Source organism: Heliangelus exortis, chromosome 25 (genome assembly GCF_036169615.1).
Source record: "Heliangelus exortis chromosome 25, bHelExo1.hap1, whole genome shotgun sequence".
In the NCBI taxonomy this organism is placed as follows: domain Eukaryota; kingdom Metazoa; phylum Chordata; class Aves; order Apodiformes; family Trochilidae; genus Heliangelus; species Heliangelus exortis.
In genome coordinates, this window is record NC_092446.1 from 1,882,294 (window position 1) to 1,898,144 (window position 15,851).

Sequence of the window (15,851 nt, forward strand, 5' to 3'; positions counted from 1 at the left end):
CAATTTTCTGTCGCAGATGCGGCTTTTGTGGTTGTGGGTTAATGCGAAAGGGAAAATATTAACGGGCAGGGGTTGAAGCAGCTCCAGCGCTGCAGAGAACACTGTCACCCCCAGGACACCCCCGCCTGGCTACCCGGCTGGCAGACCCCCCCCCCCCTTGTGCTAAGGAGGCTCTAAGGATGCGTAAAGATGGGGGGAGGTCCCTGCAGCAGGTGCTGGGGAATCCTCTGCCTCTCCGGCAGCCTGAGGACCAAGTGACTCCCTCCTGGGAACACAGGGGTTGGATGTCACACACGATGCCAAGGTCCCCCGTGACTCCAGCGCCTTCCTCGCTGTCTGGAAGAGGCAGAAAAGCAGCTCCTCCTCAGCCAGAGCATCCTTTCTCTGCCACTCGCAGGTGTACTGGTTTGAAAGACAAAACTGGGACAGAATTGGTCCCGAATTTCTCTGGTTTGCATGAGGGCAGCTGGGTGAGGAGCTGCTGCAGTGCGGGGCTGTGTGAATCTGTGCTGCCTCTCATGAATTCCTGAGGACAGGATAAGCCAAGGATATCTAAATCCTTTTCAAGGATTTTAATTTGAGGGATGGATTAAAACACCAGCTCTGAATTACAAAAGACCACTGCCACAGGCAATAGAGAGCTTCAAACGAAAGGAGCAACAAAGCAGCCTGAAAAATTCCAGTTTTGTTCTGTGCTAAGCAGAAAGATTAATTTTTAGAAGGATGCCTTCTTCCCCATTCAGGATCCTGATGCATTTTCATGTGTCCTCTGCTTCTGCCTGAGAACAGCAGTAGATTCATTCATCCCTGGGTAAACTGTTGCCCCAAAACTTGGTATCTTATCCTGTGTATTCCCCAGGAGAGAAGGAATCACCTGCAAGAAACCAAATGACCTTTCCAAGAGCAAAAATCTACCCGGCACCTGACTGAGAGGCTGCTAAAACCATCCTGGATGTTTCCTTTCCCAGGGAGCACTTTGGGGCACAGTTTGAGCCCATTTTGCAGAGTCAGGGAGGGAGGAGGGGACCCCCCAACACTGCAGAAGGCTTTGGATTCCCTCACCCCTGAGGAAACCCCAAATTCCCCTGCAGGAACAGCAGGACAAGAGCTTGGAGTCACCTTCCCCTGGGAGATGCTCCAGTGGAGATTGAGATCCCTGGGGAAAGTTCTCCCCCATCCTAGAGGACCCTTTGTCCCCCGGGTCACACGTGTCAGCCCCAGGGCTGGGTGGGTAAGCTGCAGACCTCAGCTTCTAGCAGAAATAAATTTATTGTCTTCTGCTTTGCAGAAAGCTTTGGCTCATACCTGCACCAGAGAGGTGGCAGAGTCATTTTCCTTCTCAGCTTCCTCTGCATTCATCCAGGCCTGGCAGAAAAGGAAGCTCTTTTAGGCCAAGGGTTAAAATATTTAGGGGAAAAAAAAAAGAACTAATTAACACTGGCAGGAAAATTCTTGTTTCATTTGGATTCTGGGAGTCCCTTTCACAGCTGCTGTGTTATGGCAGTTTAAGCATGACAAGGGCTATTAGCAAAACCTCTTTTTTCTTTTTGCCAAGAAATAAATTCCTTTCTGCTGAAGCCAAACATGTTCCTGGTCAAACTGGCAGCTGGTAGAAATCAGAGCAGCTCCAGTGAATCCAAGGAAGAGCAGCAGAAGACTCTGCCTGGGCTCCCTGCCCTGCTCCTAACAGGGGATGTCAGGGAATTTGAGATGGATTTAAAAACAATGTTTCTTATAAAATTAGGAGAATCCTAGAAAATAATTTGCAGGAGAAAAGCTTTTAAGCGATGGCCGAGTTCCACCTCTTTTACAGTTAAATAGCTGGGTTTGACAGGCAGGATGTTGGTTTTTACAATTAAAATAAATGGGAAGGTTTGGTGCCAAATTCCATTCCGGAAGGTTTCCGGGGTGCTCTTGGCTTGTTCTTACAAGAAAATGAAGCCCTGGAGCTGCTGCTGTTCCTTGTTCCTTCTGCTCCCTGCTGAGACACGGGGCAGTGCTGGCTCCAGGGATGGAGCCCATCGCCCTCTGGCTCCCAAGAGGGATGTGAGGAGCACCCATGGCAGCAACTTTGGGTTGAGCTGATGTGTGTCCCCTCCAGAGAAGGGGCTGGAGGGAGAGGGAACTGGAGGAGAGCTGAAGGGCAAAGCTGGGTGGTTTGTTTTCTCCTGAGGGACAGGCCCAGGCAGGCACCTTGAGCATCCCCATGGCTGCTGAGTCAGACACCTCTGCTTGCCCAGCCTCTCCTTCCAGAAGCAACCAGTCACTGTGGAACCCCAGGCTGGTTTGGGTGGGAAAGGGCCCTAAAAATTATCCAGTGCCACCCCTGCCACGGGCAGGGACACCTCCCACCAGCCCAGGGTGCTCCAAGCCCCATCCAACCTGGGCTGAGACACTGCCAGGGATGGGGCAGCCACAGCTTCTCTGGGAAACCTGGGTGCTCACAGGGTGCTCCTGGGAGCCCTTTTGTCACAGGTTTTGCTTTTAGAGGCACCCCAGGGTTGGGTGGCTGGAGCTGTAGATTCACTACAGCTGTTTGGAGAAGGCATAAACAGTGCAGAATCACTCACATTTATAGAAATGTACCAAAACAAGAGAAGCCTCCCTCAGCTTCCCATTCCCAGCACCCTCAGAAGCCCAAACTGGGGCTGGGCTGGAGCAGGAGCAGAGGCTGCAGCACCCATGGGGAGAGGATCTGAGGCTCCTGCCCTCCCCGAGCTGGGATGGATCTGCTCTCTCATCCATCAGGCACAGCATCCCTTCTGCCCCATTCCATGAAACCTCAGGGAGCAGAGTACATTAAAAGGGGGAGTAACCCCTAAAGGAGTGAGATGGCAAGAGATAATTTATGGGTTTAGCCTCCTCTTCTTCTTCATCATCCCAGCTGGTGAGACAGAGAAGCTCGAGAAACGAGTCCTTCAAGCAGTTTCTAAAAGGTAGAAAATAATAAACCCCCCCCGTTTTCTGTTCAAGCTTCCAGAGGCTCCAGGCTTGCAGGGCACCCCCAGGTAATGCTGGAAAAGTGGAAAAGTGCTGGAGGAGAGAGGTAGGGACACAGAGAGCTCCTCCAACACCAGCCACAGAGGTCCCCATCACCTTGGCCCCCCGGTGCTGGCTCCTGCTGGGGGCAGTGGTTTGCTTCAGCCCCTGCAAATTCACCACCCTCTCAGATCCCTGGGGTGGGGGCAGCTTCACTTAACCTGCAGGGAAAACACAAAAGCTTCAGCCTAGAGCCCAAACTTCAATTTGGGCTGGGCACCAATCTCTGGGCTCGGTCGTGGGGTCTCTTGAGATAAGTTCTTAATTTCAGAAGCACCCCCAGACCTTTGTGACCCCCTCATTCCCAGGGGAGAAGCTGCAAAACCAGGGGTTGGGGGGGAGTCACTGATTCCTTTTTTTCCTGTTAAAACCTAACGTGACACTCTTTAACAACACATGCTGCTTCCTATTTTTGATTTGCATTAAGAGCCTCAAAAAAAAAACGATTGCAGAGGAAGAAACCTGGGGGTGGGGGGTGTCAGGACTCTGGGTTTTGCACAGAGTTTCACCCAGACACAGAGAGGAGGGAGCAGCCATGACATTTGCAGAAGGTCACACTGAAATTTCTGAGAATAAAAAACCTCTGCTCTGCTGCCAGATCACGGTGTGAACCTGGTACCATCAAAATCCCAGGTGAACCACCTCACCAGGAGCTGGATCACACTCTGGATCATCCAATGACTGCCAGGGAGCCCACCCAGCCCCACCACCCCAGTGTGGCCATGTCCTGGAATTAGGGGCAGGAATTGCCACCTCTGGGGGCTCTTACTCACTGCTCGATGATGCGGTTGTTGAACTGGAGCTCCCGGGATACCGACCTCATCTGCTCCACCACCTTCTGCATCCTGCCAGGGACACAGCCAGCCCCTTACCCCAGTGCTGCTCAGCCCTTTGCCCCCCATGGGAGCTGCTCTGGAGCTGGGCTGAGCTGGCAGGGCCACCACTGAATGGGGCTGGTCCCTGGCAGGGTGTCCCCAAAACCCTCTTCCCAGAGACTCACCGAAAAATCATCTCGTGGCTCAGATGGAGGGGTGAAGGCATGGGAGGAGCTGGGGCTAAATTCTGGCTCTCTGTCTGCAGAAGCTTGTCCAGAGCCTGCAGAGAGGGACAGAACTGGCACCACCTCCATGGGACATGGACCATGAAACACCAGAGCACCAGGACCCCCCTGCCAGTCCAGCTGCAGAGCAGGATTTCAGCAGCATTTTTCTGCTGCTGCAGTTTCTGTCTCTTGGGCAGGGATTGCCCATGCCAGGCCCTCCTGGGGACCAGAGCTGCTCCTGGGGACCAGAGCTGCTCCTGGGGACCAGAGCTGCTCCTGGGGAGCTCTGCCAGAGCTTTTCCCACCCCTTGCTCCGTGCAGGAAGGGGAGGGAGGGCAGGACCCACACCGAGCTGCAGCAAGTGGCTCAGGAGCACTTGGTGTTTCTTGCTCCAGACAGGAGGTGGGTGCTGGGAGAGGCTTCCCACGGGTTTGTGCCCACGGGGGATGGTGGAAGGGGGGCAGCAGGGTCCCTGGGAGCAGGGAGAGAGCTGTGGCACCTACACTCTGCAGGCAGTCCTGGCACTCCTGCATCTCCAGGCTGCAGGCGCTGATGCGGCTGCTGAGCCTCTTCAGCTGCTTCCCAACCTCTGCAACTTTCCTAGGGAATAAAACCAGGAACAAAACTCCCAGTCAGTGTTCAGCACCACTGTGGATCTTCCTGTATTTCTCGTGGTTCCATTCCATCCTGCTTCCTGCAAACCTTCCTGGGTCAAAGCTAAAATCCTGAAGGAACAGCAAGGTGACAGTGGTGTGCTGAGAGCTGCAGCTCTGCTAAGAGCCAGAGGGATGGGGTTATCCAAACACAGCTAATTGCAAATTAATTAGGGGCAGTCTTGCTTATGGAACTGTTTCAGGGAAAGACAGCTCAAGCCCATCACTCCTGCAATCTTCCTCTCAATTTTTTTTTAGGGGGAGCCAACTGCCCTCTTCCTACCCTGGTGCCTTGCAGCCAGCAGGCATAAAATAAGTGAGGACAAAAAAAGGTTTGTTTGGGCTTAAAAAAATAAAAAAAGAAAAGAAAAAAAAAAGGAGAAAATATTTAAAGGTGAGTTATTCACCTCCAGTCCCCAGAAAAACAGCCAGCACACCACAAGCCCTGGCTGCCAGCAGGAAGAGACTCAAAACAGGGCAATTAAAACTGAAGTAACAATAAATTAAAAATATCCAGTTGTGACTCATGATGCTTTCTCCCTAAGGACAGAAAAACAGATACAAAAATACTCCAGAAAAACACCAAGAAGGTTTGGTTTGTTTTTTTTTTTTTTTCTTCTCCCTGTGAGCAAAGGTAAAGGCTCTGCTTCAGTGGGATTTCACAGAGGAATCTCAGCCAGAACCAAAATTCCTGCTGATGCCAAGGGAAGAGGAGTTTGTGGGCAAGAGCTTCTGTCCCCACGTGAAACCTGCCCTTGGGTGAGGGTTTGCAGAGTGGAAACCCCCAAATGTAGATGTGGCTGGAGGAGGGAGCTGGGTGGGAGCTGCCCACTGCTCCAGCAGCATTCCTGTGCCTGGGAGAAGCTGCCAGCCTGAAAATCCCCCCCCCCAGGAAATCCTAGGCAGGGCTATAGGGCAGAAGCCAGGAGCTTTCATGCTAAAGCATTATAGAAAATCATTCTCCTTCCTCCCACACCAGCAGCCCAGGGGAATGGATGCTCCTCTCTCAAAGCAACCTTGCAACAAAAATCCAATTTTTGCATCCTCCTCCTCCTCCCCCTCCCCCCTGCTGCTGTGATGGGCAGGGGGTTGTGCTCCTTCACTGCCCAGATATTTGCTCTTTGCTCTATTCCCCAAACACCTCTTACCAGAAAAATCATTCCTAATAAGTCTCAATAGGAATTTGGTCCTGAGAAAACAAGTTCTCCCTCCCGGAGCACGAGGGAAGCAGCTGCTTGAACTCAAGCTGCAAGTTTAGGGGATTTTTTAATTAAAAAACCCCCAAATTTTGAAACAACAGGGCAGAGAGCCATGGCATGGGGTGGAAGCAGCATCCACAGCAGGAATTCAAGCAAGAGCTGCTGCTTTAAGGTCTTATTGCCCCTTTCTGAGTCCCAGTTCCCAAATGCATCACCTCCCCCCAGCTCCCCACAGCCCATTGATAGCAGAGGGCACAAGTCCTTGTCCTTGCTGGGTCACTGGAATGGTCCCTTTGCTATCCCTGGGGGGGCTCAAACCCTGGCTGGTACCTCATCCTGCCACTGTGGAGAGCCAGGGCCTTCTGGTACTGCTGGACACATTTATCCTGGAAAATCGACAGAATCTTCCTGGCCAGGTGTCCTAAATTCACCCTACAACCAGGAAAAAAAAAAAAGAAAAAAAAACCAAAGAAAAAAAACCATTATTTCTTTAATTGTCTGACAATTCACATCCCTTCTCACATGGCAGGAGAACCTAAAGCTGAATCCTGAATGGAGAAAGAGGGACTGAATGTGTAGGAATTCATTTTGTGTCTGTGTTATCAAGAAAACAAACCCAGACAGTTTGTAGCTCAGCTGTCAGAGGTTCTACCTTCATGAAGCACCTCAAACCCCACTCATTGGTGCCCTCTCCAACCATCAGTGACCCAGAAACCTTCTACATCCCTTTGAGATTCAAACAGAAACACTGCCTGGCTGCAGATGGGTGGGGAGAGGCTTGGAACTTACTTATCCAGCTTGTGGATTTGCTCCTCGTTGTAGCTCAGCCCTGGGGAGGAGAGAGACAGGGGTCACCACGCTTTTTTTGGGTGAATAACCCAAAAAATGGGCATGTGGAGATCACCCCAGGAGGGCTGCAGCCCCTGGCATGGCACAGAGGTACCAGCTCAACCCAGCAAAGGGAAAGAATTTTTGGGAATGGGAGTGAATTTTTCCACTGGGCCAGCAGAGGGACATTCCCGTTGTAGCTCTGTGTCCCCAGGGCCACCACCACTCACGGGGACACGTCCTGGCTTTCTTGAACTGCTTGTGGATCAGCTGCATCTTCTCCAGGCAGCACTCGATCTGCCGGATGCTGGAATCAGGGCAGGGAAGGAAGGGAAGGGATGAGGTTGGGGGGAAATCTGGCCAGGCTGTAAGGAGGGGCCACTGCTGCCACCCCCACCTGAGCACAGGGACACCAGGCAACACCACAGGGCTGCTAGAAAGGGGAACCTGGGGGAAGGTGGAGCTGCAAACCTTTTGTCTTCATGCACTTGCTGCCTGTGCTTCACCAGTTCGGCCAAAATGCCATCCAGCACCCCTTGGAAGTCAAAAATGTCGTGGGAGCACTGGGAGAGCTCCTCGGAGACCTGGGGATGGGGAGGAGAGGTTGGGAGTGGCCGAGCCCAGCGCTGCCCATCCCGGGGGATGCTCCAGGGCCTCACCATCTGCAGCCTCCTCTTCACCATCGCCACCTCCTTCAGGGCCAGCCCCTTGCTGCCCGCAGGAACAGCTTCGTACCTGGGGGGGGGGGGGGGGGGGGGGAAGCCAGAAAAATGAATATTCCTGGAGCAGGAGCTGAACAAAGCAGCCCGGACAAAGAGGGTCCCTCCCGTGGTGGAGCAGCAGCCCCCGGGATGGGGTTTGCTGGGGTCGGACCCCCCCGGGCTCTGAGCCCCGAGATGCAAAGTGCTGAGGGGGGGTTTAAAATTCCCTCTGTTGTGCCCAATTTGTTCCTAAATGGTTCTCCTGGTGGGGTCTGGCTTGGGGCCAGCTCGGATGGTGCCTGCTTGCCCGCAGCTGGCAGGAGGGGGGGGGGGGCACGGGGAGGGGGAGGGCAGCGAAGTCAGCAAAAAACCCGCCCGGTCCGGAACCTCCTGGGAGGGGGGGACTGAGCCAGGAGCATCCAGAGAAGCATCGGGACTCCTGGAATCACAGCCTGGCACTGCTCCAGGAGAGGGGACCCATGGAATGGAAAGGAATGGAGCTGCTAAATTGAAAAGAGTGGAAGAAGAGCAGCCCAGAGGCAAAGGGTTTTCCACTACGGTGAGGACCAACTGGAAAAGCAAAATAATTGTGGGTTACTCGGGATAAAATGGGTTCAGCTTCCCCCAGGGCACAGGGGTTATGGTGGGGACAGCTCAGGGTTTCTCTGTAATTTATTCCCCGCTGAAAGCTCCATCAGGGGAGCCCCTCAAGTGGAAATCAGAGACCTCTGACCATGGCTGGGCTGGTGGGACAATTCTGGGTCCCTGGGACTGCATCAGGAGAAGCTGCCCTGCCTGGGGCTGTTTGCAGGGCAGGGGGCAGCGATGGGGACCAGACCCCCAGGGACCCCAGCACCCGATGCCACCCTGCCCAGTTGTCTTTGCTGGCAGCCCTGGCTCTTTGTCCCTTTCCCACGAGCTGGCAGCAGCTCTGTTTCCTCCTTGCCCTTCCTCTGCAGCTCATGGGCTGTAACAGTGGGAAAACCCCAAGGCAAGAGCCAGGACTAATTCTGGGCTCCCACGAAACTGAAGCAGAGAAGGAGAAGCAGCCCAGGCAGTTTATTTCCCACAGAGTAAAAAAACCCTCTTGACCTCCCAGCTCCCTGGAATCTGCCTTTATTTCTGATTATTCAGGCACCTTTCAGAGTCCCATCTCTTATCAGCCAAACTTACAGCCCTGGGGTCTTCACCTCGGTGAGCTGCAGGCAGCCCAGCACTGCCATGGCCCCCCTCCTCTGCTCCAAAATCCGGGAGCATTCTGTCTTCAGGTTCCCACTGCCAAGAGAGGAAAGAGCCCATCCAACACCTGCTCCTCAGCAGCCTGACATCCATCCCAGGGCTGGCTGTGTCTGGTGAGGGGTTCAGATGGAGCTGGTGGGGGGTTGGATGGGGGTAAAAGTGGGTGCGGGTCCCAGACAGGGGGGGTCTCACCCCACAGACACTGTGCTGCTGCTGCTGCTGCTGCACAAGAACCCCCTGCCCAAGGGAAAATGAGTAGGGTAGTGAAAATGAACAGTGATCATATAAATACTGTGATAATACCACCACCAGCAGCAATAATAATAATGGAATCCTGGAATGTCAGGTTGGAAGGGACCTCAAGGATCATCTGCTCCAATTTTTTTAATAGGGTTGTTGATATGAGATATAATAAGCAACAACAAAGTTTTCCTCAGCATCTCCTCAACTGAAAAAAGGGACCCAAAAAGTAACAGCCAGGGCCAGGAGCATCCTCCCAGCACCAGGCAGTGGTTCCCTACAGCCTGGCAGCCCCTGGCACACGGTCCCTGGTATAGAGCTCCCTCCCCATCACCACCTCCCCCCAGGTCCCCTGGTCCTGCAGAGGCTGGAAACCCCCCCCTCTCCTCCGAGGGGTTTATCCCCGAGCACACCAAGCTCTGGGTGCTGGGAGGGGCTGGGTGACCCCCCCCTGGCACTCACATCACCCAGTGGAGGCCTCTGCCCAGCAGGTCCCGGCAGCACCGCAGGGCTCGGGCGATGCGCAGCGCTTGGTGCCCCGCACCCACCACGCTCTGCAAGGCAAAGGGCAGAGCTGGGGATGGTCCTGCCCCACCACAGACCCCCCCCACAAGGACCCCAGCACCCCCTCTACCTTGGCTACACTGCAGTCGGCCACCACGTCCACCTTGGGGACAAATTTGGGGAAGTCGAGCGCCGCTGGAAAGACAGAGAGAGGTCAGGGGTGCTTTGGGAGAGAGAGCAGAGCCCCTGAGCAGTGGTTCTGGTTGAGGTCCATAAGTCACGAAGTCCCAAACTGGTTTGGGTGGGAAGGGGCCCTAAAGATTATCCAGGGACACCTCCCACTAGCCCAGGGTGCTCCAAGCCCCATCCAACCTCCAACACTGCCAGGGATGGGGCAGCCACAGCTTCTCTGGGGCTCAGCACCCTCACACCAAGGAATTTCTTCCTAATGTCCAGCCTGAATCTCCCCTCTTCCAGTTTAAAACCCTTCCCCCTTGTCCTATCCCCCCAAGCCCTTTTCCAAAGTCCCTCCCCAGCTTTCCTGGAGCCCCTTCGGGCACTGGAAGGTGCTCTAAGGTCTCCCTGAAGTCTCTTTTTCTCCAGGCTGAGCCACCCCAACCCTCTCAGCCTGGCTCCAGAGGAGCAGCACTCAACTCTTTTCCAACCAAAATGATTCCATGGCTCTGGACCCACGGGGATGCCTGTGTACATCTGAGAAAACCCCACAGCCACTCAGGTTTTCAGGCAGCTGTGATGCTGGAGGCTCAGCACAGCCCCCCAGGATAATCTGGGAAATTATTGGGTGTCTCCTGGCACCCACTCCGTGTGCTGTGCAGGGGCTCCAGCCAGGGGTACTCACGGTCTCTGTATCTCACCCCCACCACCTCTTCTGGTTGCTCAGCAGTGCTCAGCAGGGTCAGAGGGTTGTGCTCTGTGGTACTGCAGAAGTTATGAGCTTGTAGATTAGGATCCAGCTCGTAGAGATGGCCTTCGAAAAAATATTCTTGATGGTGAGGGACTATATTTGTCTGTTTGAAGACAGCATCTAAAAACTTGGTGGTACTGAAATGGAAAAGGATGAGGAATAAGCAACAAGGTGAGCACTCAGATTCCCATCAATTTAAGAGCCTTCTCAGAGCAAAACACCCCAGAGGGGCAGTGGAGCTCCTCAGAAGATCTCCCTGGGGTTCTCCAGGGGCCACGCCAATGGCTCCTGGTTAGTGCATTTCCCAAAGGCTGGTTTGGACCTGGTTTAACTGGGATGCAGAGGGAGCAGGCACTCCCCCAGGTTCATTTACTGAGGATGAAGGGCCTCAATTCCCAAATTTGCTTCGAACAGATCCCTGGCATCCTTACGTGTTGTAGGGGTGGATGTAGATGCGATACAAGGAAGCCTGCTGGAGGGAGAAGACATCGACCACAATCCTCTGCAAAATGTCATTGGATTCTGCAAAAAACTGGTCAAATCCCCAGCATTTCTCCTGATCCACCTCCAGGATGTTGGCCAGAATAGGGATCAGCTGGTTCTTCAGCCCCCTGCAGCAGCACAAGAAGGGATGGGGTGGGATGCCCCTCTCCAGCCACGGTGCTGGGACAGGGGACCCCCAGCCCAGCCTGGCAAGAGACACTCACACTGAGAGCTGGCAGGTGACAGGCAGCTCATAGCTCCACTCGATGCTCCCGTTCTCCTGCCTCTGCACCCCCGCGATGGCCCCAGGAGGCTTCTCAGTGGTGATTTTGTACCTGTCAGAAGGAAATCGGTGGCAGGGGAGAGGAGCCCCGTGACCTCCGGGCACCACATCCCACGGGATCAGAGGAGAGGGAAAGGGCAGAGCATGGGATGGGCTGGGGAAAAACACTCTTCACAGAAAGACAAAAACACGCAGAGGGCAAAATACTTCAAGAAATAGCCAAAAACTTTCAAGCAAGCGTTAACTCTGCCTCCTCTTCCAGCTGTTCAGCCACAAAAGTCAGGAGGATGCACTTGGGGAGCACTGCAGGGGGCACAGATGCTCTGACACTCGGCACATCCACCTCTCCGTGCTGCAGAGGGAATGGGATCATCCCCGGGCTATTTTGGGGGTTTTTTTGAGGCTCTGTGGGGTTTGGTGAGCAGCAAACTGTGGGGTTTGCTGGCACACACCGAGCCACAGCCCCCCATCTCCCCCACCCCACTGGCCATGGTACCTACATGATCTCCTTGTTCCTGCGAGGTCCCCCGAAGGGGACAAAGGGCAGGCTGCCAGTGGCAGCGTGGTAGAAGGTGACACCGATGCTCCAGAGGTCGACGGTGACTCCGTACGCCTTCTGCTGGGGCTTCCGCAGCACTGCGCGCTCGTACACGTCCGGATGCTGCGGGGACAGAGGAGTCACCGAGGATGGAAAGGACCTCTGGGAACATCAGCTCCAAGCCTGTCACCTAATGAAGCAAAGAACAGCACTGCCACCAAGCCCTGGGGGCTGGAAACTGGGTGCTGGCTTTGGCTTCTATTGCTGCATCCTCCAAACAGAATTTTGTAACCACAGAAGCAGAGTCCTGAACCCCTCTCTTCACAAAAAGTGTCCCCTGTGACACGGGGCTCTCCAGGTCACTGCTGCTCTCTCCAAGTCATTCAGCTGTTGGATGGAGGGATGGGGAACAGCTTCCCCCCAGGCTTACTCACAAGATACTCCTCCGTCCCGTAGACGGACACAAACTTTTCGTCATCATCCAGCTCCCGGGCAGCCCCAAAATCTGTCAGCTTGTAGATGCTCTGCCCGTCCTCCCCCATCAGCCTCATGATGTTCCCAGGTTTGATGTCCCTGTGGACCACACCGTTCTCCCGGAGATGGTTCATCCCTGCCACTGGGAACAAGGGGGGAGGCAGTGGGGGTCTGAGGGGCTGCAGGAATTGGGGTTGGGTGAATGTAGGAGCATGAGGAGGGACAGGGAGGGGACGAGCCCCAGGGCTGGTTGCACTGAAGCAGTGACCAAGGTAACAGGGAGAATGGAGAAGGTGAATGGGCACAGCTTATTCCCACTACTACTTCCCAGAGCAAGGAGAAACCCTCAGGCTTGACCATGGTGCCCAGAGCGGTGCCCCCAGCCCCATGGGGTTCCCATCCCCCCCAGATCCCAGCTGCCCACCCCAGGACCCTGCACTCACCCACACACTGCAGCACGATGAGGAACTCAGACTCAGCCAGGCCAAAAGCATTGGCTGGGTCCTCCAGGACGTTGAGCAAACTGCCACTGGAGCAGAACTCCATCACCAGCACCTTCTGTCTGCTGCTGCCCTGTGTGTGAGGGGGGAGCAGCCCTGAGTGCTCAGCATTGCTGCCCAGCCCCGTGTCCCAGTGGTGGCCTGTCACCCCCCTGCAGGACCAGGTCCCCTCCCTTGGTTGTTGGGTTGGACAAACCATCACTGAGGGATGTCCCCACTGAGCCATGCACCCGGCCAGGGGACAAAACCAGCTCATACGTGTGCTCCAGCCCAGTGCCACCAGTGCTACCAGTGCTGAGGCTTGGTGCAGAGCTGGGATGGAAGTGGGGAAGACAACCCAGGACCCCCACTCCCCTCCATAGCTCAGAGCAGCTCCCCTGGGTTGCTGACCCCACTGGCACAGAGCTCTTCCCAGCTCAGGCCCTGCTTACCATCTCCTCCACAGCAAATAATTTAACAATGTTCTTGTGGTTCAGCTTCCTCAGCATCTCAAACTCTCTCATCTGGACTTCCTGAGGCCGGAGGTAGCTGGCATTATTAAAGACCTTCACAGCAACCAGCTCCCCAGATTTCTGGGGAAAGAGGAAAACGAGGAAATGAAAAAAGGGAGGTGACACCATCCATAGCCAGAGCAGCTCTGCCAGCCCCATTCCTGCTCCCCCATCCCTCTCGGGATGCAACCAACACTCTCAAGCCTCCGTATTTTCCAAACGAGTGTCCCCCAGCCTCCCTTCAGTCCCCTGCCCGAGCCAAGTCCTGGCATTCCCCTCCTTTTGCTTTTCCCTCCCGTTTGCTCAGCTCCATCCGGAGTTCACCCCGGGGCCCGCAGCTCCCGCCTGCTCCGTGCGGGTCGGGGCTGATCCCAAACCACTCCGGAGTGGCTCCTCCTGCCCGGTGCAGCTCCAAACACTTCAAAGAGCCGAGCGTCTATCCCAACCCCGGCAAGTGTTTGCATGCAATATGCAAATCGCCCAGAACGGGGTTTTCAGCAGCTCTGGGCATTCCCCCAAGAGCAGTTTCCTTCTCTCCCCCCCCCTCCCAGCCATGCTCGGGAGCAGGACCTGGCTGGGAGCACCCCAAAAGCTGCCCTCACCCCACAGCCCTCAGATGTTCCCCGGGAGGGGAGAGACAAAGTAAAAATGAAAAAAAAACCAAAAAACAACCCAAAGCAGCCCCCAAAGTGCCGGCGGCAGGAGAGGGAGCAGAGGGGAGCGGGGACATCCCCGCACCGGGGGACCGGAGGGCTGCGGGAGGGGGACGGGGTGACTTTGGGGGGGACTTTTGCTCCCCTGACTGCCCCTCACCTTGTTGCGAGCTTTGTAGACACAGGCAGTGGCTCCCTGGCCCAAGAGGTCCTCGGTGCTCCAGAGATAGTTTGGGGTGCTCTGCATCTCCAGCCCAGCCGCTGCGGGGGGGGGGAGGGAAGCTCAGGGGTCACCCCGGGGGGTGCCGGGCTCTGCCAGCCCCTCCACCAAAGCCCGGCCTTTGTCCCTCCTCACCTGGAGATGGGAAAACCCGATGAGATCCCTCCTGGCCGGCAGCTGCCAACCTCCCACCTGGCCAAGGCTGCGCAGGGACGGAGCCCAAGGAGCTGCCAAAATCCACCATGGCGCTGGGACCTGCTGGGGCTGGCAGAGAGGCACTGACAGATGATGGAGGGGGGGGGAATATGTATATATATATATTTTAAAAAGAAAGAAAAAAAAAAAAAAAAAAAAGTGGAAAAAAAAAAAAAGCAAACAAAGCAAACAAAAAAACCCACACAACACCTAAACAACCAAATCTACGAGCAAACAACCAGCGAGCTGCAAGGTGGCGAGAAGCACCTCCCCGTCCGGAGGAGAGAAACCTCTGGGATTGCAAAACCCGCTCTGCAAGCAGCGGCTGCGGCTGGAGGAGGAAATGCTTCAGCTTCCTGCTCGAGAAAAAAAAATAATAATAAAAAAAATCCGACAGTTGCAGCTGTCCCCAGGGGTGCTGAGCTCCAGGGCTGGGGCCAGGATGGGCTCCGGGGACAGCAAATGGTGCTGAGCACCGAGCACCCCAGTCAGGGGCAGGGAGATGGGACACAAAGTCCCCTCGGGGTCTGCACCCATCGGGCAGCCTCAGCCGTGCTGGGTGCTCCACTGGGTGCTCCCGAGCAGCACCCATGGGTCCCATGGGTCCTGCAGGGATGGGTCCTGCAGGATCAAACCTCCCCATCCCCAGGGCAGCCCTTGAGCTGCTCCAAACAGGGCAGAAAAGGAGGGAGGATGGAGGTGCAAAGAGAGCAAACAGCCCTGAGCCTTCCCCCAGCTGCAAAACCATCCCCAGGTGTGTGAAACATCGGATCTGGGGCTTCCAAACACTTCCAGGAGGTTTCAGAAACGACCAAAAGGCTGAGAGGAGATTTTTTGGGGCGTTCCCTGGCTCCAACCATGAGATGTGGGGTGCAGAGTAGGGTGGGATGAGGGATGCAGGGTGGGAGAAGGGATGCAGGATGGGATGGGGAATGCAGGGTGGGATAAAGGGATGCAGGGTGGGATGAGGGAGGCAAAGTGGGATGAAGGATGTAGTGTTTCCTGCTCTTTCCAGCTCATGCCTTGTCTTGCCCAGCCCAGGCAGGGACTCACTGGCAGAAAGACTCAGGCCACAGCTGGAATTGTAGAGAAGAGCCAGAAATACAAGGAAGAAAGGCAGATGAAACCACCAGAGGAAAGTTCCAGCTGGGGTTCTCCAAGGAGCTGAGGGTGCATCCTGCCCAATGTTCAGCTCCTGCACCAGAGCCTCAGGAGCACCAGGAGCCCGAGCAGTAGCTGTGGGAGAGGAGAGGGATCCATCCCGTGGCTCTCAGCCACGAAAAGAAAATGAAACAAAGAATTCTAAGGGCAGAAATCAGGCACTTCCTGAGACTTTGGACCTGTAGGTGTTGTTTCAGCTTTCACTGACACGTTTGACCCGGGGAGGGGCAAAGATGGGCAGGAAGGAAGTAATTAAACTGTTTTATAGCACCTGAAAAAGATTCTTTTCAAGGTTGGGCTGCAAGGCTTTTCACACAGTTCTCCATAGTTGTGCCTGAAAGGGAAACTCATGTGGCTTGGGGGTTGAGTTGTGCCAGATTAATGGGAAACCTTTGAGCCCAGGAACTTCCAGGACATCCCAGTTACCCCAGCAGCACCCCTGGGTGGCTGCAGGCAGGTCCAGGCCTTGATGGGGATCCCTGT

General features: G+C 55.1%; 1 protein-coding gene across 5 annotated transcripts; it reads right to left on the bottom strand.

Annotated features, from left to right (window-relative positions):
• Positions 1 to 538: 538 nt before the first annotated feature.
• On the bottom strand, positions 539 to 14,692 carry IKBKE (inhibitor of nuclear factor kappa B kinase subunit epsilon). 5 transcript variants are annotated; one of them, XM_071768236.1, is made up of 22 exons: positions 14,148 to 14,692; positions 13,953 to 14,053; positions 13,080 to 13,220; positions 12,592 to 12,721; positions 12,109 to 12,290; positions 11,637 to 11,797; positions 11,078 to 11,188; positions 10,802 to 10,981; positions 10,305 to 10,507; positions 9,576 to 9,640; positions 9,404 to 9,495; positions 8,636 to 8,737; positions 7,421 to 7,496; positions 7,233 to 7,345; positions 6,992 to 7,068; positions 6,723 to 6,762; positions 6,264 to 6,365; positions 4,585 to 4,681; positions 4,040 to 4,134; positions 3,813 to 3,884; positions 1,306 to 3,200; positions 539 to 874 (listed from the first exon to the last, which is right to left on the bottom strand). In XM_071768236.1, the coding sequence occupies exons 1-21, from the start codon at positions 14,254 to 14,256 to the stop codon at positions 3,167 to 3,169; spliced, it is 2,283 nt and encodes a 760-aa protein (XP_071624337.1). In that variant the 5' UTR covers positions 14,257 to 14,692; the 3' UTR covers positions 539 to 874; positions 1,306 to 3,166. The 5 variants fall into 5 exon arrangements, with proteins under 5 accessions (XP_071624337.1, XP_071624339.1, XP_071624338.1 ...); XM_071768238.1 differs by having other exon boundaries at positions 3,809 to 3,884; XM_071768237.1 differs by having other exon boundaries at positions 539 to 3,884.
• Positions 14,693 to 15,851: the final 1,159 nt, after the last annotated feature.